General features: G+C 32.8%; 1 protein-coding gene across 1 annotated transcript in view; it reads right to left on the reverse strand.

Annotated features, from left to right (window-relative positions):
* The window catches only part of LOC149560951 (putative nucleoredoxin 1-2), a 69,070-nt gene extending 60,380 nt beyond the window's left edge, over positions 1-8,690 (reverse strand). The window contains exon 1 of the mRNA XM_089827713.1: positions 8,601-8,690. Within this exon, the coding sequence (XP_089683839.1) occupies positions 8,601-8,690 (90 nt within the window). The remainder of the gene's footprint in view (positions 1-8,600) is intronic.
* Between the last annotated feature and the right edge of the window lie 13,855 nt (positions 8,691-22,545).

The raw sequence follows: 22,545 nt of genomic DNA on the forward strand, positions 1-22,545 counted from the left end.
CAATCATGGTTTGAGAAACCACAAAGCACCAAGTGTAAGGTCCCTAAAACACTTTTTGGTACTAATCTTAGGCTTGAGATCATCAACACCTTGTTCCTCTTGCATTGATTGAAACGTTAGGTAGAAGCCATTAACTTTGTTGAGCAATACTTCCTTTCGGTGCCAGTTATCTACTCTGACACCCATTATATTGATTGGGCTCATGAGTTAAGTAATATTCTGTCCAATGCTCTCCAGGCTACAAAATTTTACAAAACTTTCTATATGTCCTCTTTTCTTATTTACATGTTAGCCTCTCTAAAATTGTGGTTAGGCCTCCCAAGGCTAGAAAATTTCTTTGATGATGTAAAGTCTTATGAGTTCTACCCATGTTTGCAACTAGAAAATAGTTATGCAGAATATATAATAGTTAATGATGCATTTACAATGAGAATTTTTAGGGAGCTCCATGGATGCATGGAGAGGAGATTTAGTCTAGAATCAATGGTAGCTATTAGTTATTTTAGGAGCTATCTCATCCAGTTCTCATATTTTTCATATTTGTGTCTTACAGCTTTTGATGGATTCCCCTTGAAGCTACCTAGATATCCAAGCGACATCATTTTGTTGATCGAGATCATGAGCCAAGAAATCCAATTAAACATGTTGAGTGGGAGTTTGAAGAAGAAGGGATATGGTTTCCCTATAAAGGTGGGAGCTTTTAGTTGTGAGTCCCATTCTAATGCAAAGAACATGCTAAAGGTGTTCAAGATGAAATATAAGTTGGAGATGTGTGAGGTCTTAAGGCCTGTGTTTGACTCGAATGGATATGCAAGGGAAGTGTTGTAGATTGGGAGCATGATCAAACACATCACAATGGTTGAAGACTATTGGGTAGATTACAAAGATGAATTTGAGAGTCAAGACCATGTTTTTTCTAGATTCATAGTGGGTCAAGTGAAACTGTATCAAATTAATATTAATGATGAAGGAGTAGAAGATGACAAGAAAAATATGTATAGTAATACATACTTGATGAAGTTAAGAGGAATTTTTATCAGTTCTAATCCCTATGAAGATGTTGGAGAATAGCTAGATGTCATGATGGCCTGAATCATCAAGAGGATTGGGAAATAGGTTGAGTGGACTACAGCAAGAAGGAGTCCAAGTAAAAGCACACCCACATAAGCTTCTCCAATAGCTGCCCCTACTTCCTCCTCCCAAGGTGGTACATTAGGTGTAACCTTGGCCATAACTCAAGGAGCAACTTAACCATCAGATGGAGGTGATCGACCTCTAGAGAAAAACATCCCCATGGCTAAGAGTTGCCAAGATGGATCCCTCCCAATGATTGGTGCCTTGCTAGAAGTAGAGAAGAAAGTGGATGAACAAAATGACAGTGCTATTACTCTAGTTCCCTCACCTCATAGTAGTCTATTTCCATCTACAAGAATTATACATCTCCTACCCAGTAGCCCTCACATGCAGGTAGTAGACTTAGGAGATGGAGGAAGTAGTGGTAGTGAATCCACTAAATCAAATGTAGCAACCAAAAAGAATGTAGAGGCAGAGAAAGGCCAAGACTCTTCAAAGCTTGTTTCACAAACTTTGAAGAATCCCTTCTCTTTGATGGCAAGAGTAGCTACTCCAGTCAAGAAGAAGATGTTTAGCATAGATTCACTCAGGATGACTTCCAAGGTGATAGGCACTAATTCATGGTTAGAAGACACTCTAGAGAAGAAAAGAAAGGGAAAGGATGAAGGGGCTCCCAATAAGGATACCTTATCTCTTGCAGTTCACATTGGATCTGCATTGAGTAAGGTCAAGAAGCAAAAGACCTTGTCTATTCTTAAACAAGACCTAGAAACAAGGCACCTAACAATGGAGATTGTGAAGCCCACCAAAGACAAAAGAATTGAAGATATGTCTAATGACAATTTTACTGTACATTTAGTATATCTTAGAGAAGCCAGCCATGATACCAAGGTTGGTTTGTGGAAGTCAACAAATAAGGTAATTAAAGGATAGTTGGAGAAACTTAAATTGCCAAAGGTTAGGATGAAGGCAAAGATAGAAGAATTGAATGGGTTTATTAGGCAATTGGTGACTCCATTGACAAGCATCTCTAGGATGCCCATGATTAGTTTTCCTAATACTATAGATGTTTAAGTGCTCATCTCCTAGCTTCAACAAGATAATAATTTTGGTTAGTTTGGTAAAGAATGGAGTGACAAGCTTAATTCAAAAGGGTTCTCCCTTATAGAGAAAATTGGAAATGTTATCTTAAGACTAGAAATAGAAAAAGATAACATTTCATCTAATTGGAATACCATGGTTGTAGAGAGAACTAAAAGTGATGATTGTGCATCACTATTGAAGATGATCATCCACATGAAACTCAAGGTGGCTATTGAAGCTAAAATTCTACCCAAAGGAGATGAGCCTTTGTTTGAATGCCTACAATGCAGGCAGTTCAAGTTTGAAAAGATCTTGGCGATAGAAAAAGGCCTAAAGGAGACCAAAGATAAGGTAAAGAAAGATCAAGATAGGGATTACAAACTCTTGAAGGGACTACGTATAGATTCATTGAACAATGGGCAAGGAAAAGGAATAATTGGGATAACTGTCATGTAGACAAATTTCTCCAATTTTATAGATAGTTTGATAACCATATCTTTAGGGCACCAAAACAGAGTTTTCAAACTCCAGAAACTTGGCAGATGTGTACATGTGGCCATGGAAGAATTGCAAGATAGATTAAATATCATCAAATATTTGGCTAGATAACATTTGAGATGGCTCTTGAGATATACCAATGTGCATGTACTAAGGCATTAGAAATTAATTCCAATCATGGTTACTGCTAAGGCCTATAGAGAAAAAGAAAAAGATGGAAAGAAGGAAAAGTGATTCATATTCCTCTTCTTTCTTATTTTGATATAATCATTCTAATACAACAAACTATTTTCTTGCCATTTGTCTTTGTATTGAGGAGATGAACCGATTAAACTTTTATTGTAATGGTCATCTCAGAATCCTATATGCATTGAAACAAAAAATTAATGAAAGGTTGGCTAATTTTTGGTGTGAAGTTCTTGATGTTGTAGAGTCAATTGAATGGTATTTTGTATCAATTATTTTCTATTCTGTTTCTATTAGTATTTAGTTGTTAGTTTTCTCTTTTATCTGGATTAAAACAAAAAATGAACAGACATTCATTCCCCTATTTTTGAGACCAAGAGCTGAATGTGATAAGTATTGTCATCTTAGGTTCAAAGAGATCCTTTAGGTGTTTTTCTATCAAGTTAATCTTAGTTTCTCTACATTTTATGTTTCTAATTAGTTCAATTTAGCATCAGTTGGCATGCACTATTAAATAATTAAGTCTTATGAGTTCATAATATGTGTGAGTCCATAAGCTTGGTTAATGCTCTAAATCATTCCTTGCCTAAGTTGAATCATGTGTGTGTTTAGCTCGATTTACCTCTCCTATTCTTGAGTTAAGAACATACCTCTTTTAGATTTAGGAATAAACAAAATTCATTGCAAATTTGCAATAGGAAGCTATACCTAATAATTTAGAGAGAAGTTTGTCTTTTTAGAAGCAACTTTCCAACTGTTGTAATAAATCATTGTTCACAAATTAGGGTGTCTAAGAGTTAAAATCATAAAGAACAATCTATGTACCAAAACTATTAGGCCCAAAGAAGGAAATAATAAACGAGGGAGGGGTGAATTAGTTATAATATCTGGATCTCAAAACCTCTCAAACATAATATAGATCTGAATGATAAAATCTAAATACCATATCCACAACACATAACATTTGACCAAAAGATTTTTTATCAAGGAAATCTACTAAGGAAAACCCTAGTGGGAGTCTAACCCACAAGATGATTTACTTTGCTAAATTTATTTCCTAGTTAAGACAATAAGTAGAGAAAAAAAAGTGTACTAAAACCCATAGTCTTAAAACACAATTTTTAGGAACACTTCCAAGAGCACACTTCTCGTAGTTTAATCTTATATCTAGCCTTCAGATGGGTTCACCAATCTATACTACAATTTATAAAAATGATGGAAAAGTATTCCATTAAAATCAAATAGGAAAATATCATCTTCTATATATAGTTTTGATGAATCATAATTTTCATTCACCTCTCTGATATCATCCTCTCTCATTTATATTAATCACAAAGAATAAACAACCACTAGGTATATGAGATTGTTGAATATTTAAAAAATATACTCAAACATCAACATGATAAAAAATAAAGTCAATTAAGACTTAGATAGGACCCAAATCTTTGTTCATGAACACACTTTTCCATTTCCAATATAGCAAAAAAAAATTGCAAGCCATTAGATCATCAAGTTAGTCAAGACAAAAATAAAGAAATACCCACATGCTATCAAAATAACAATTTAGATCTTGTCAATCAATGTGGACCAACAACATGATCATCACATGATTGAAGAACACAAACAAGAAACATGAATAGGATCAAGAACCTTGGCATCAATTTTGATTCAAAATCTAAACTCATATTTAGCACCAATCATTAAGAACATTGTAGTACTGAACTTTCTCACATCAAAAGATAGCTTGTTGAATTAATAATCATGACCAATAAGAACTAAAGATAAAATTATAAGGCACAATGATAATACCATCTTTGAAACCTTTTAATGATCATATCATACTCATACCAAACCAAATACTCAACATGTACACATTGTAACATTGAAATGCTAGTAAACAACAACTTGACCAAAACTCACTCAAATCAGCATGTGAACCTCTATAAGTTGACAAGAAATGAAAACATACATCTCAAAACCTTTAGCATTAACCAAACCATTCGAATGAACAAATTGAACACTACACAATACATTGTCTACAACAACAAATTGTATTTTGACATCAATGAAAAAACACTAATGTTAGAAAACCTCAGCAGTCTTTGGCACACTCAACTAAATCTCTAACACTTCCATGCATGCATGATTGACTAATAATAATGGTTTGTTTCCTTCAATTTATATGAAATAATGTTATGGATATGAAATTATGCCTGTAATACTATATCTCTATTTAAAAACAAAACAAAAATTAGTTCATATTTAACCTTATGTTTCAAGGATTTCTTGGCAGAGAATTACATTCAATGTATTAAAAAAATCATCTATTAAAATACTTAATGAATTATGTGAATTATGACATGGCATATTTGTACCCTATAATGTAGAATGGAATGCCTTGTTGCTAATGGCCTTCATTTAAGAGATTTTTTATATAGAAATGACTAGTTATAAAAAAATTTAAAAATAAGAAAAAAAAAAAAACTTTCTCTAGGGTTGGGAGAAGAATAAAGAGTCTTGGGTTCTACCTTGAATAATTTTGTCATGTTATGAATAGGCCATATATGTAATACTACATATAATAGAATAGAAGAAACAATTATGCAATTTTTAGTGAATTAGCAAGAAACACCAAGGGGGGTATGTTAAAATATATTGCACAAAGATTAAAGGATCTTATTAATAAGTTTAAGATAAAGTAACCTAATTCCCTATGTAAATTCCATGTAGAGATTTAGATGATTAAAATCTATATATAGTTAGTTGGTAGGAAGGAGATTACCTAAATCTCTCTACTCTTCCATCCTCCATTATCATTTTGTCTTGTACTAGATTGGAGATGATCTTAGTACAATGCTAACAAGGAGGATCCAAGATAAATGCAAATAAGTTGGTCTAATTGATTCTACTATCATACCTTTACACTCAATCTTGGGTTCACTTCATGTGATGACTTTAGAGAGGTAACTTTTTCAATGAATTATTTATTGAAACCTTATTTTTGACAAGTTGGTAAGTTAGAGGGGAATGTTAGGCTAGTTTAATGATCCTTATATCTTGTTTCTAAAGACCTTATTTAAGACTTTTATGTTCCTAATGTATTTATAATACATTACACTTTACTATTTTGGTATACTAGAAGACATAAATGAGACACCATTATATGAGAGTATTAATATTATATGATTATATAATTACATGGATAGTTATTTGTGAAAATGTAATTAGGAAAGATGAAAATGTTTTGATTTGTCTACTAACAATTTGGTCCAACACTGGGGCATTATAAACTAGCTTACTTCCTACTGGTGAATACTATCAAAAGTATTGCTTCCATGTATAAGTGTAGGCAAGAACCAATCAAATGGAGTGAAACCACCTTGCTGATATATTAGATTATAAGGGATGATAGAGGCCTATTCAAAAGAATTTTTATATTTACAACTAACTATTTATGTTTTTCGTTATCATGCAAGGAATGAGAGATTTTTTTTTTAATTTTTTATCGTACACAATCCTAGTAGAACTTTCAAGTGGTTGTTAATCTTTGTGATTTTATAAATATCCCTCTCTATATATCACGTGTCAACCATTTCCTAGTTAAATAATTCATTTGTTAGGTAGTCACATATATGTTGTTTCATGTACTTGAAATGGTTAATGTCATTATAAATATATTGATATATTTACCTAAATATATTATCTTTTATAATTGGTACACATACATGATTATATGAAGTTTCTTTAGCTTCTACCTTTTGTTGATTGTAACTTGATTGTCCTTAGGGGGGTACTTGAGGTACACATCCTTACATTTTCTTTTACAACTTCCAGCACCCATAGGCCTATGTATCTTAGTCACTTGAGTTCAACATAATCATTATATGATTAAAATTGCTATATGATTAAAATTGCTATATGATTTTATAACCTTTGGAACAAACCCTCTACAAGGAGTGCATCAATAAGTTGACAAAGAGACAAACAATATTTCCTATTGGATTCAATAGATACCTATCAATGTATGAAGACGGAGTATTTTTGAATAATTTACATTTATCTATACAAAATATCATTAATAAATTTTATGCTACGTGTACTACAAAGTATAACATATCTATATTAATAAATAAATAGGAGAATCCTTCATATCATAATAAAAAGCCATACAAACAAGGTACAAACCTTAATTTTTATTCATGAGAAGAGAAATCTCACTCATGACTTCCTAAAGCTTTGTTAAAACACATAAGGATATTTCAAGGATGTTCATTGGCATCATAACCTCTAATAATACTCATACCAGAGTGCTAGGAGTAGTGCACTTCTAGCCTAATAGAATAAGAGTAAGAATGATGTGACATCAAAGAGTAATATAATTTCTGATTGGTTTGTGTATCTAATAGTAATAAAGCAGACCAATACATCTTTTTATGATGCTTTCTCAAAAAAATCTCATTTCCCATCTTCAACTTCACACGAGAAGATAATTTCAAAATTCCAATCATCTTGACAGTTTGTATATGATTTTTAAAAAATTATGCTAATATTATAAATAAGAAGTTAAGAATGAGAGGGAAAAAAGTAACAAACCATATTTCCTTCAAACTTCTTTACTTTAACCTAAATAATTTCAAACAATCTAATTTATTTGAGTGATAAATTGTAATAGTTTTTTTTTTTTTTTTTTTGTAGACTGTAGGAATCAGTGCAACACGGCCCCCCTATAAACTGCAGTGCACCTGGTAAACTTTTTAACGTGACCGGTAGCGCTGGCGCGACATGCCCACCGGTACCACGAAGACGGAGGAGACTAGAACCCGTGACCAATCCCCTGCAATAGGGAAGATTTAGCCAACTGAGCTAGGGCCCCTGCCCCCATAAATTGTAACAATTTTAATATTACTAAAAAATTTAAATGAGTTTGATTTAGAAATCTGTGCATTTCCTTGTTAGAATTGATATTTAGAAAGGGGCTGCTCCTTGATCCATCATCATTAATATGAGAATTGTATAGCATGCTTAAAAAATTTTGTATAGTAACAAATTTAATCGAAAACATCATAATAATCTACGACCAATATTAAATTTCAACCTAAAACATAATTGCACGGGTAGCGCTGGCGCGACACGCCCACCGGTACCACGAAGACGGAGGAGACTAGAACCCGTGACCAACCCCCTGCAATAGGGAAGATTTAGCCAACTGAGCTAGGGCCCCCGCCCCCATAAATTGTAACAATTTTAATATTACTAAAAAATTTAAATGAGTTTGATTTAGAAATCTGTGCATTTCCTTGTTAGAATTGATATTTAGAAAGGGGCTGCTCCTTGATCCATCGTCATTAATATGAGAATTGTATAGCATGCTTAAAAAAATTTGTATAGTAACAAATTTAATCGAAAACATCATAATAATCTACGACCAATATTAAATTTCAACCTAAAACATAATTGCACAAAACAATCACAAATCAATCTGCAAAATACACACTAGAAAATTTCATGAGATGAACACGCCTTTGTACACAGAATACCCAATAGCAAATATAATCTAAAAGAACAGCATATTGTCTTCCCCATAACTATTTTAATCTTAATAGAATATAGTTAATATCAGATCCATATACACATGATTTTTTCCATCCACATGTAGACAGGAGGAAGTTAATATCATTCAAAATGAAGGAAAACAAAAACGAAGAGAAAAGAACAAATATAATTAGCAAATAAAAATGCCCAAATGGTTAAACTCACACCTGTTCTCCATTGTTTCTGATCAAGAAGATATCTCTTTCTTCGGTGTAGAGCAAAGACTTTAGGCTTTTGAGGTTTTCAGGCTCGGCCATTGTATGCAACTTGATTCTTCCTGCTTCAAAACTTATCAATATTTTATGAGCATAGACAAGAAGAGTTTTAAATTATTTTTATTTATTGAAACCAAGTTCTCGTCGCCTTGCTATGTCTACTCTCAATTGTCTTCTTCTGGGTTTTCATCAAATTGTTATTTGGCTTTATTCTCTACGGCATCTTGAAAATGTCATTGACAACCCAAATTGTGGTTTAAACCAACGTGAATGCTATCTACATATAACGAAATTCGATGTGAATATTATTGTAATTATGTTTCCCCTATGTCAATGACCACAGTTTCTTCGTAGGTGCTCATTTGGGAAAAACATTTACCATGCTTTGTGACAGTGACAAACGGATAATGACTATCCTTAAAGATGATGATCTATTGTTTTGTTTTGTTTGTTTTTTTTTTTTTTTTTTATCTAAATATTATATTTATATTAATAATAACTAGTTAATGATATATTGTTATGTAACTTGATAATAGATTTTTTTATTTTTTTTAAACATCTCTTTCACAAATAAATATTTTAAGAAAACCTCTATTAAGAAATTTTTATACCTAGCATGAATGTCATTTAATCCATTAGAATTCAATATGAAGAACTTTTTTATTCAAATGCCCTAGCTCTACAAATGGTATAAATCTTCTCCTATTTTATTTTTTTTAATCAATTTCGTCTATTTGTTTTGGTACAAATGACTATTTGACTTAGTCTTAAATAATGTAATGACCATTATTATTTTATATATAATATTTAGCCTTTAAATAAGGTTTAGGGTATGATAATCTTTATTTGCTAAATGATATTTGCTCCTATCTAATTAATTTAGAGGTTATCACACATATGACTAAATTCATGGAAATGATGGTTCTTGTCTTTCTCTAGCATCTTTTCAAACATAGTAATGTAGAATCTACCATAGAAAACTCTTTTATAATTTTTCTATTAGTTGTGCATGTATTCAAGTTGACATTTCATTTGCTCATCCATTTATCATTTTGTTACATCCAAGATCTCTTTCTTTTGTTTAAGATATAAATATTGACAAAATCAAGCCCTTTCTTATAGATATCTTAGAGGATGAATCATACTATATTGCTTCAATAGAAAGGATGTTTATTTCTTGTACAAGTAGCTAGTAAGGAACTAAAAAATAACTTTTAAAAGAGCTAGATGTGTAATTAGTAAATAATACAATATCATAATTTTTATTCAATGATTTTTGAGAGCAAATATTATTAGCAAAACACATTATGAGGTACTAAGGATAATTTTAAAGAGTGATGGTCATTTTGATCGAGATATTAATATTTAGGGTCTAGCTAAGTTCTAGATAATTGACCAAAAAATAGAAAATAAAATATATTATAATTTTTTCTAAAATTTTCAGTATCTATCTTCATGATCTGCATAGTTTGTAATTGAAAATAGCAAAAAATTTAGAAAAAAATTCAGTGTTTTATTGAATGTGGAAAAAAATTAAGTTTGACTTTTATTTATCTTTAGTGCATTTTTCCTAGAGAGTACTATACATTAGGGGGTCATTTCTAACCACCATTTATGATAGCTAAGAAAATTGTGAATATTTTACAATTTTTTAAAAATAGCAGCTATGTTTGTTAGAATTTCTATCAACATAATGTATGGTGTTGGAATTATGACAGTTTCTTTTTTATATACAAGAAAAAAGGGAAATTCCCAAATCATTTTTATGAGACTTTCCTAGGAATACAATAGTTATAGCCTACAAAATGAGAGTTTATGTGAAGTCCATTGAGGAGAAGGGAGCCTTTGTTGCTACTCCCAAATAAGAAATTGACCCAAGTAAGAAAGGATGTATCCTAATAATTTGAAATTGCTACATTGCAATTGTTCTTGTATTAATGCCATTAAGGGATATTTTGTTTTTAAGCTCTATGTTCTACAAAAATAATGATTGAAAGTATGGTGTGCTTTTATTATGGTATTCATGGGTCGACATATGTAGAGTTGCTTGGAAGATCAAAACATTTCAATTTTTTCATTGTTGTACGATGCTTCCTTGCCCTTTGAGTCAAATCTTTCTGTCCTTCAGTGACTCTGGATTCTACAATCTTTTTGCAATATATTTCTATACACTCCTTTCTTAGTGCTAAAATTCATATTAAGAAAAAATATATTGATGAGAATAATCTTCTCTATTTGGGAGGTAAAAGAAATTTTTAATGGCAACCTCTAGTCGAGGGTTGCTAAGAGCTTCTTGTCCTTGGTTTTGATATCTCTAGTTTTTGGGTTATAGTTGTGAATGTACTCTAGTGCCAAATCTACACATTTCATAGCTAAAGTGAGCACAACTTCCTAGAGGAATCCACTATCCACTAATCTTTGGGTAATTTAGTGAGAATTTATGTCATTTACTCTTTCAAAAAAATTGTCAAAGTTCTAATATCCCAACTTAGTATCACCCACATTTGACATTGTGTAATCTGAACTATTCAGGTGACCATATTCTAAATATTTATATTTCATAATTTTTTTGATTTCTCTGTAGTTAAGTTCAACACAATTGATATACCAAAGCATAATACTTTCTGCATTTTAACGATTTCAAAAAGAAAGTGAAATCAAGCTTCAATTACAATAAATTAGTAGGAGAGTTTACATGTAATTTGTGCAATGCCTTCTACTTGCCCCACAATTTCTTTTCTTCTATCTTTTATATAATGAATTTTAAATGATGAGATTACGGAAATTAAAACAAAAGAAATTGAACTTAATGTTTAACAATTCAATTCTATGATTTCCACTCTATCATTGTATAATTGTTTGCCTCTAGCCTTGCCTATGTCACCTATTCACTTTTCAAAAAAATTGTGGTTACCTTTTGTTTTTTTTCTCCATGTGTATAATCTCACTTTAATTGATTTATTTGTAACCTCTTCATTTATAACCCTCTTCATGAAGAAGAGAAGAATAATATATTATGTGATGTCATGATCCACGCTTAGTTCTTGAACATTTCTTTGGCCCCAAAATGTCTCATAAGAAACTTCCATTAGACACTAGTGGCACTTCTTGATTTGAGTATCTAAAAAATTGTGTTTTATCCTTTGTATTTTGGTAGTATTTTCAATGTCAAATCCTATCAATGGTTCAAGAACCAAAGTTGAAGTGTAATGCTTGATTTGAACTTGGACATGAAGATAGATTTTAAGAAAAAAACTAAGGTTAAACTTTACACATCATAACCAAACAAAGAAAACCTACATTAAAAAATCAATATAAAGTAAAGTGTTGAGGACTAAAAGGAGAAGTGAGAATTCGAACAATGTTGACTAAACTTGGAAGGAATAAGGAGTTGTATTCTAGTACTAGTTCCAAATGATCTATTGGGTCTTAGAAATTATTCTATAACTCAAGCCAAAAATTGGCATTCAAGAATATGCCTTAAATAGGTTTCCCTAACCATGCAAAAATATTATGAAAGGTGAAATTTTAATGGGGAGTAAAATTTGGGTAACAATTGGCTCTTCTAGGGACAAAGACTAATAAGGGAAAAAATAGAATCTATAATCTCTACTTTACAAAGATTAGGATAAAGGTGTGACATTGAAAAGAATCATTGACTAAGAGTAATACAATCCAAAACTAGAATGTAAAAATAACTAGGAACATATCACTCTAAACTACTAGTCATCTTTCCAGTGGTTTCTAGAAATTCAAACATTAATAATTCAAAACACTATTGTTTATGAAATAGTTTAGGTGTTAAGATTTTCTTGGCCTTCAACCCATTCCACTTAACACTCTATACACTTAGATCTCTTGATTTGAACAAATCTATTGGAATCGTCTGTTAGGGTATCTCATAATTTAGGAGATCTAAGCTCTACCACAAGGGACATGTAATAAGTTACATATTGGGAAGGGGTATGGAAGTATGGGAAAACTACCTATTCTACATGGTTTAGAGCAACCATGAAAGATAGAATCATGTAAATCAATGATATCATGATTGTGATAAGTTAGAGAGGCAGTTTGGAAAACAAAGTTGGTTGAAGAATCTGTTCACTTGGAAAGAGTGAAAGATAGTGTTGAGGATTGTGAAAAATATTTTGAAGGGTATGAAGAAGCATGTATGAAGATGACACAGATGATTAGTAGATATTTGGGTGCCTAAGAATTACTACAGTGAGTATGCTATTACTAGAAGATAGTGACTAGTAACGTACTTTTACTTCTTGTAATTCTATGATCTTTAAATGGATGCACTTCATTTTCAAAACTTTTAGCCCTTCTTAGTGAGGTTTTGGTCTCTTTTTCTCATCTCCTCTTCCATTTCATGCTCCTTCATCATCTCTTGATTTCTAGCATGGTCGTCTAGGTATCATCTTGATACTCTTTTGACCATATCTATTGTTCTATCCATTATTTTCTAGTTTAATCTACACCACAATCTAGAGTTTTTTCTGGGCTTTCTAACTTTGCTACTAGGAATAGGTTGACCAAGGCTAGGTCAACCCATCTTGACCTAGTCTAGGATTTGGTTGGCCCAATCCCCAATGATCATGGAGTTAGGGCTCAAAAGTTCTCGACTATATCAATTAATTTAATTACTTCCCCAATCAACTTGTGTCAAGGATATTCATATTCATTCCAAGTGTTTTGATCTTAGGAGCTCTTTGGATTCATAGTTTTAACCTTCAAAATTTATTTCTTCCCTCCTATTCCATACTTTTTCAGTTCACTTTTATAATTTTAAAATGGGTATGTGAAGGATCATGGTCAATAAAACTATGGCCTTAAGTGGCAGTGAAAATCTAGAAAATTAGGGTTATGTTAATTTGATAAGCAATTTTAAAGTAGTTATGGGCTTTATATCAAATAGTTGAAGGAAAAAAATTCATAGTAAATTGAATGTAGTGTCTAAACAAATAGGCCTTATCTGGAGAAAAAATTATTTGATTGGTAAAAATTTTGGATTTTAATGTAGTACTACAAATATTTCATGGTGAAAGAAAAATGAAAGTGTATGTGTGACCCCCATAATCAAAATCAAATGATAATTTTTTTAAATATAATTATAGATATAAAAATTAGACTCATACCTAGATGTGACACATATTTTTGGGTATTTTTATTCTAAATAAAGAATTAAATATAAATTTTCTACTATAACTTTTTTAGAATAAATATGATCACATGTATGACAACCTTAACTAATTAAAAACTTTACAAAAAAATTTAAAACAAAAAAATCTTATACTAGGTAAAACATAGAATGTTATGCAACTTTTGAATTTCAAAAATGTTATAATGTTTGAAAGTCATAGCTATTTTTTAAATCAGTATATCAATCAACAATTTAGAGACATCTTCGTTACAAATTAACTCATAAATACTTATCAAGCTCATAATTTCATAGAAACTATATTGATGGAATCTTGATAATGTTCTCAAAAAACCCTTTTCATTTCATTGAATTTGGATGAAAAAAATATTGTTAGCTGGCCAATAGAAGTCTGAATGTTAGGGAAATATGTCTCAAACATGTTTTTTAAGTTGACCAAAGAGGTTTGGTAAATACCAAGCCTAATCATGTACCCAATCTTGAATTAGGTATTCGATTTCAAATTGGGACCCGAAATGTGGCAGCAAAACACAAAATTTAAAAAATTTAGATAGTAGGAACTAATTGTACATTTTAAACCAAAAGACTTACAAATATGTTTCATAATATGTGTCCATAGGGGTCCTTCAACCCATTCGATTGATTAACATATGTCCTTAGGGATCCTAGGATTGATAGGGACACATGTCATGATGCAATGGGTCGAAGGGGATTGTTCGTTAGCCTATGACCCCATTTGACCCATTGTGTCAATTATCATATGTTCCTAGGGCTCCTAGGACCCCTAGGGACACATTTCACAATGCAATGGGTCGAAGGGGGTCATAGGATAGCTTATGACCCCATTCAACCCATTGCATAAATTGCCTTATGTCAGACACGTCATAATGCAATGGGTCAAATGGGACCTTGGGTAAGGGGGTTAGCCTACGACGCTATTTGACCCATATGATCAATAACCATATCTCATTAGGGATCCTAGGACCCCTAGGGACACATGTCTCAATGTAATGGATCGAAGGGGCTCATAGGGTAACCTACAACCCATTCAACCCATTACATCAATTACTATATGTCCCTAGGGCTCCTAGGAGCCCTAGGGACACATATCGTGATTCAATGGGTCAAAGGGGGTCATAGATTAGCCTACATCTCCATTCACCCCTATGATCAATTACCATATGTCCTTAGGGGTCCTAGGATCCCTAAAGACACATGTCATGATACAATTAGTCGAAGGGGGTCGTAGGTTAGCCTATGAGCCCATTTAACTCTTATGACCACTTACAATATATCCTTAGGGTTGTTAGGACCCTTAGGGACACGCGTCACAATCCAATGGGTCAAAGTGGTCATAGGTTATCCTATAAGCCCCTTTGACACATATAATGGACAATCATATGTCCTTAGAAGTCCTAAGACCCCTAGGAACACATGTCACAATGTAATGGGTCAGAGGGGGTTGTAGGTTACCCCATAAACCCATTGGCATATGTTCTTAGAGGTCTTAGAAACCCTAGGGACACATATAATGATGCAATGGGTTCAAGAGGATCACCCCATTTGATGCATTTCATTGATTACCATATGTTCCCAAGGGTCCTAAGACCCATAGGAATACATGTAATGATGAAATGGGTCAAAGGGTGTTGCAACTTAGCCTACAACCACTTTCACCCATTCCATTGATTACCATATGTTCTTAGGGGCCCTACAACCCCTAGGGTCACATGTCCTAATACAATGGGTTGAAGGAGGTCATAGGTTTGTGTATGACCCCATTCAACCCATTGCTTCAATTACCATATGCTGCTAGGGGTCCTAGGACCCCTAGAGGCACTTGTTGCATTCAATGGATTGAAGGGGGTCAGAGACCACTCAACCCATATAATCTATGACTATATGTCCCTAGGGTTTCTAGGACCCATAGGGATACATGTCATGATACAATGGTCAAAGGAGGCTGTAGGTTAGTGTATGACCCCATTCAACCCATATAAATTGATTACCATATGTCCTTAGGGATTAGAGGACCCCTAGGGACACATGTCATGATGTAATTGGTCAAAAGTAGTTGTAGGTTAGGCTACAGCCACCTTTGAGATATATGATCGATTACCATATGTCTCTAGGGGTCCTAAGACCCCTAGAGACACATGTCATGATGCAATAGATCAAATGGGGATGTATGTTAGCCTACAACCCCCTTCAACCCATATGATCAATTACCATATGTACCTAGGGACACTTGTCATTATGCAATGACTTGAAGGGGGTGGTAGGTTAGCCTACAACCCCCTTCAACCCATATGATAAATTACCATATGTCTCTAGGTATCTTAGAACACCTAGGGACACATGTTGCAATGTAATCGGTCGAAGGGGGTTTTTAGGTTATGGGGTCATAGGTTACCCTATGATCCCCTTTGACCCATATGATTGATTACCATATGTCCCTAACTATCCTAGGACCCCTAGGCACACATGTTGTGATGTAGTATGTTAAAGGGGGTTGTAGCTTAGCCTATCACCCCCTTTGACCAATATGATTGATTACTATATGTCCTTAGGGATCCTAGGACACCTAGAGATGCATGTCATGATGTAATGAGTCAAAGGGCATCATAGGTTAGCCTAAGACCCCCTTCAAGCCATATAATGGATTTCCATATGTCCCTAGGGGTCCTAGGAAGCCTACATACAAATCCACGATGCAATGGGTTGAAGGGGATTGGATTTTATCCTACCACCCCATTCAACCCATATTATCAATTACCATGTGTTCCTAGGGGTCCAATGATCCCTAGGGAAACATGTCATGATGTAATGGGTCGAAGGGATTCTTAGGTTGGCCTATGACTCCATTCATCTCAATGCATCAATTACTATATTATATAATAATAAAAATTACATAGTATTCTAGAAATTATTACATAGTATTATGTACTTTATTAAATTACAATACAATCAATTACATGTGTCCCACACATCATGATGCAATGCATCGAAGGTCATAGGTTAGCCTACCATCCCATTTGACCTATATGATCAATTACCATTGTCCCTGGGTATCATAGGAACCCTAGGGATACATGTTGTAATGCAATGGGTCAAAGGGGGTTGTATGTTAGCCTACAACCTCCTACAACCTATTGAATCGATTAGTATATATCTCTAGGTGTCCTAGGACCCCTAGGGATACGTTGTGATGCAATGGGTCAAAGGGGGTTGTAGGTTAGCCTGCAAGACCCTTTGACCCATATTATTTATTATCATAAATCTCTTGGGTTCCTAGAACCCCTAGGGACACATGTGACAATGCAATGAGTTGAAGGCTATTGTGGGCCATTTGACCCATTGTGTTGATTACCATATGTCTCTAGAGGTCCTACAACCCTAAGGGACACATGTCATAATGAAATGGGCCAAGGGGCTCATAGGCTCCTTTGACTCATATGATCGATTACCATATGTCCATCCCTAGGGGTCCTTGGAGACCTAGGGACACATGTTGTGATGTAATGGGTTGAAGCGGGTCATAGGCTAGTCTACAACACTTTTCAGCCAATATGATCGATTACCATATGTACCTAGGGGTTGTAGGTTAGCTTACTACCCCTTTTGACCAATATGATCAATTACCATATGTCCTAGGACCTTTAGGGATGCATATCGCAATGCAATGGGTTCAATGAGGTTGTAGGTAAATCAACCTAGTACATCGATTACTATATTATACAATAATAATAATATATTAGTATATTATATTATAATAATTAATATATATTACTATATTATATATTAATACTATACTTATTACATAATAGTAATAATATTGAATAATATATAATATTAATTGATTTCCCAATAAGTTTCCCTCCAAATTTTGGACACTGATTTTGAGTACCAGATACTATCAGCTACCAAAGATGGGATCATGTACCAGAATATTTTTATTAGTAGAATTTTACCAAAATATTCTTTGTCACTGTAGACCTAACAAATACATTTTTTTTTTGGCCTTTTAACATTTTTGTAGAAAAGGCTTTATTTGAGGCCTATTGCTTAGAAAGGTTTCTACAATATTTGATTATATGTCTAGTATTCTTGTCCAAATGGGGAGCACTAGGTATCGAAAGGATCTCCTCAAAAGAAAGGTATATTATAAAGACATTGCAACATATGCAGAAAGAGGTAGGGTAAATCACCAAAGGAAGAAACAAGGTATGTTAAATGTGAATCAAGTTGGGAATGTATTGATCAAAGGTTATATGTCTAGTATTCTTGTCCAAATGGGGAGCACTACGTGTTGAAAGGATCTCCACAAAAGAAAGGTATCTAATGAAGTCATTGAAACATATGGGGAAAGAGGCAGGGTAAATCACCAAAGGAAGAGACAAGGAATCTTAAATGTGAATCAAGTTGGCAATGTATTGATCAAAGGTGAAATCACACAATCAAAAAATATTTATGTTCAGTGGGGCAATGAAAATGTACCAATTGATAATGAGAATGTTGAGAATGAAAATTTGGAGAATGAAAATTTAATAGTTCATAATATAAATTCCATGATTGACCATGTCAAAAATGAAAATGCACAAGAACATTGCATATCTCCTAACTATAACCAAAATGAAGGTCCTGAATCACCAAAATGGATAATTGAAATTCTTGAAATGATTATTAATAATTTGGAAGGGAAAAAATCACAAACAAATATTCAACTATGGGCTTTATGACTATATATGATGTTTTTCAACAACAAGAGAATGATGGAGCAATGCCAACTTTTTATGCACTTATTAAAGATGAAAACGATGAGACCTATGCTTTTCAAATTGAAGATTTGTGTCAGTAAGAAAATGGGAAAGAAATGCCATTATTGTGAAGAATCTTTTTAGTTCTCTCAGTAGTGTTGGGAAAAATAGTAGGGAGAAGGATAAGAGAGATGCTCAAAGGGTTATTACAACTTCTTTGGTAAATCATAATTTGAGCAAGAGTAGATACATGAGACAAACTCGTATTGACTTGAATCTATATTGTGCTACTTTGAGAAGAAAACTTACTAGACAAGAGAGAATTGATGATCCTCTTCAAAATAATTCATGAGATTTTGGTGGGAGACTTCCATATTTTGATAAGAATCTAACCGATGATGTGAAGCAAGAAATTATATAGTTTTGGCACTCTAGATCAAGAGTCCCACGTAATGCTAAAGATGTGTTGAAGTTTAGAATTGGCATTAGAGACCACATGCCACATCCTAAACATTATTTGGAGGTAAGTCAAGCTATGTTGTTCAAAAAAATTAGAGAGAGTTGTACAAGATTGCATGTATCACAAAGGGCTTTTGAATCCTTGAAGCCATTTTATTGTGTGCCACTTAAGATTTGAAATAAAAGTTGTTTTAAATATCATATGGAGTTTTCTATGCACCAAAAACTATTACACTTTATCCATTCTACTTTGCACAGTAATGAAATGTTGGAGAATTGTGGTCATAGTGGACTTCCAAAATCATCTAGAGACTTGTTAGATCAATTTTTATGTCCTAGAGTTTATGGTCATTTCTTTTATAGAAATGCTTGCTTAAATGAGAAGTGTTCAAAATGCGGTGGCTTATCCAAGTTTGACAAATGTTTCCATGAGGGGTGCAAACAAGATCTTGGGAGGATAATAGTAAAAAAGTTATATGAATTAGTGAAATACACATTGAAGAGTGAAGGTGAGGGCTCTACATGTGAATTGGTTGTGAAAGAAATTAGTGTGGCTAGTTTTATTTTAGATGTCAAGACAAATTATTTTTACAAGTATGCAAGGCATAGTCATAGGTCTCTATAGTTGGATTAGAAATTTAGAATGTGTAAGGAGACTTTTCCCATTGGAAATATTATATCAGTTGTTGACTTTGCAAAGAACTACACATTGCAGCCCCAAAATGAGACACAATCTCAGTAATTCAACTCCATTTATATTATTAGTTTTTCCATATAACATATAGATACACCCCTAATAGTTTGGAATATAATTAGAAGATTATTAGAGAGTACCATTTTTACAAGAGTGATGATAGATCTCACTCTCATGAGTTTGTGCAACATTGTTTAGAGAATAATTTTTATTTCTTAAAAGGAGCATTACATTACTATGAATACACATATCATTTCATTAGATAATTTCATAGGTCAATTCAAGAATTCTCACATGTTTTATTAGTTATGTAGGATGCAAATAGAGAGTGGGATGCCTCATATTTGGAGTCTTTTTTAATCTAGGGATGGGAAAGGGGAACATGATGGATCATGGGCATGTATGAAGAGAGCTCTAGTTAAGGATAAATTGAATATTTCAAGAGCACAACTTCTTGATGCTCCTAGAATTGTTCTTTGGTTTAGTTCAACATTACCAAAGTGGTGAACTCTTGATTCAGTAGTAGGTAGGTTATTTTGGTTCATTCAAGAAGGGTCCATAGGTGATAGATCAGATGGTTCTACTATTACAGATTCATAAAAAATATAATCGTTCCAAAGCTCTGATTCTAGTACATGCTTCTTTATGGTGGAAATAATTGCAAAGAGATACAGAAGAAGAAGCCGAACTAAAGATCACAAGGTGGAGATTGATGGTTACAAAGTTGAAGGGTAGGTTCATTCCTACTAATTATGTACTTGAATTGTGTAAAAGGTTTCAAAATTTGAAGCGAAAGGATATGAATGCAAGGATTATACTATCGAGTTCAATAAGTTAATAATTTTGTCTGGACATAGAGAACTTTCTAAGGAAAATGTGTCTAGATATATTAATGGTTTGAGATTAAATATTCAAGATGAGATTGGCATGTTTAAGATTGATGTTTTGTAGGATTCTTATTACTATGCTAAAAGGGAAGAAGAAGATTTTAATAGAAGACATCAATGTAATTCTTGAGGGAAGGAGTAGAAGGAGAAAAAGAAACAAATTTTTGAGAATGAACCATAATCTATTGAACAAAAGAGAAGAACATGTAGAGATGCATTTAACTACACTTGTTTCAAATGAGGAGAAGAAAGTCATGGATCTTTTGAATGTTCTAAGAAGGTTAGTGATAAAATGGTATGTGTGTGATCATGGTGTGCCAAAAATTGCCGATCTAAACAAATATAGTTCTAAAATGCCTCAAAGCATTTCAAAATATATTTTAACTTTTTTCCCACCCATCCTAATACCAAACCAAAATATTAGTACCTAGTTTATAAGGCCTAATATTTCTTTGGATACCAACCCTACATGGTCAACTTTAAAAATGTCCTAAAAATATGTTTTTGGCCTATTCTTGTGTGTATTTTACTTCAAACAAGTGTATGATGCTTTTTTTTTAACCCTAATTTGATGAAATGAAAGGAGTTTCTTAAGAATGTTCTTATCTTTTCATAAATGTAATGTATATCAAATTACAAGTTCAATAAGAAATTATTATTCATTTTCTAATGGAGTCATGCAAAAAGTGCTAATTGACACACTAATTGAAAAAAAAAATTAAATTAAATGGTAAAACATTTTTTAAATTCAAAAGATGTGTCACATTATATACCTCTTCTACTATAAGAAAAATAAAAGTAAACTTAAATTTTTTAAAGTTTTGAATTAGTTAAGGTGGTCTGACACAAGACCATTTTATTCTAAAAATACTATAGTAGAAAATTATTAATTAATTATTTATTTTGAATAAAAGTACCCAATAATATGTGTCACATCTAGGTTACTACTTCTGATTTCTATAATCTTATTAAAAAATGTTATCATTTGATTTTGATTAAGGTGGTCAAACATATGCCCACTTCTTATTTTTGTCTTGAAATTTTGTAATATTGCATTAAAATTCAAAAATTTTACCAATCAATTTTTTCGTTCTTCAGAAAAGGCCTAGTAGTTTACAAAAAAAATTCAATTTCTTACACATTCTTTTCTCAAATTATTTTGATTGAAAGTTTATAACAAGTTTAAAATTGCATGTCAAGTTGGCATAACTTTGATTTTCTAATTTTTCATTCCCACTTAAGGACATAGTTTGGTTGACCATGATCCAATACATACCCAAAAGAGTTGCTATTTTACATGACAATGTGGATAAAATGAACCTGAGGTGGGGGAGGAGATACTAGTAAATTTAGACCTATTTTTTTATGCCATTTTTATCAAAATTTTGACAATTACCCATTGAAAACCTTCATTGCTGAATTGTCATTGAAAGTTTGATGCATTCGATAGGTGTTGATGTATCAACAAAAATATTTGTCAAAAATCAGCTTGACATATGTCACATGTTAGTGCCAGATGACTAGTTCAACACATCGAACTACTGACACCACAATAAATGATTTAATGGCTTGTAATATTGTCAATAGAAAATAATGTCAAAATTGCGACAAAAAGTAGAGTGTTCACAAAAAAAATTGGGTCACAATACACCTTCAGCGCATTTTGAAAAGTAAGAATGAACTTGTTCAAGTGAGAGGGATTCAATCTAACACTCAAAGTTTCTTTAGAGGGTATTTGATCTATTGATTTGCTACTAGGGTCATGAGAGGTGAAGTAGACAACATAGAGAAGTTTTGGAAGAATTTGAAAATGGTGACCGCATGACACCACTAGCAGGTAGCACCGGTAAGGTAAAATTCTTGTAGAGCTTTTTAAATCTCAAGATATTGTTTCCGGTGAAGGCATGAAAATAGTTGTTGTCATTGCCGGTGCAAT

This window comes from Cupressus sempervirens, chromosome 4 (genome assembly GCF_028749045.1).
Source record: "Cupressus sempervirens isolate cs-2001-9-10 chromosome 4, ASM2874904v1, whole genome shotgun sequence".
NCBI classification, from domain to species: domain Eukaryota; kingdom Viridiplantae; phylum Streptophyta; class Pinopsida; order Cupressales; family Cupressaceae; genus Cupressus; species Cupressus sempervirens.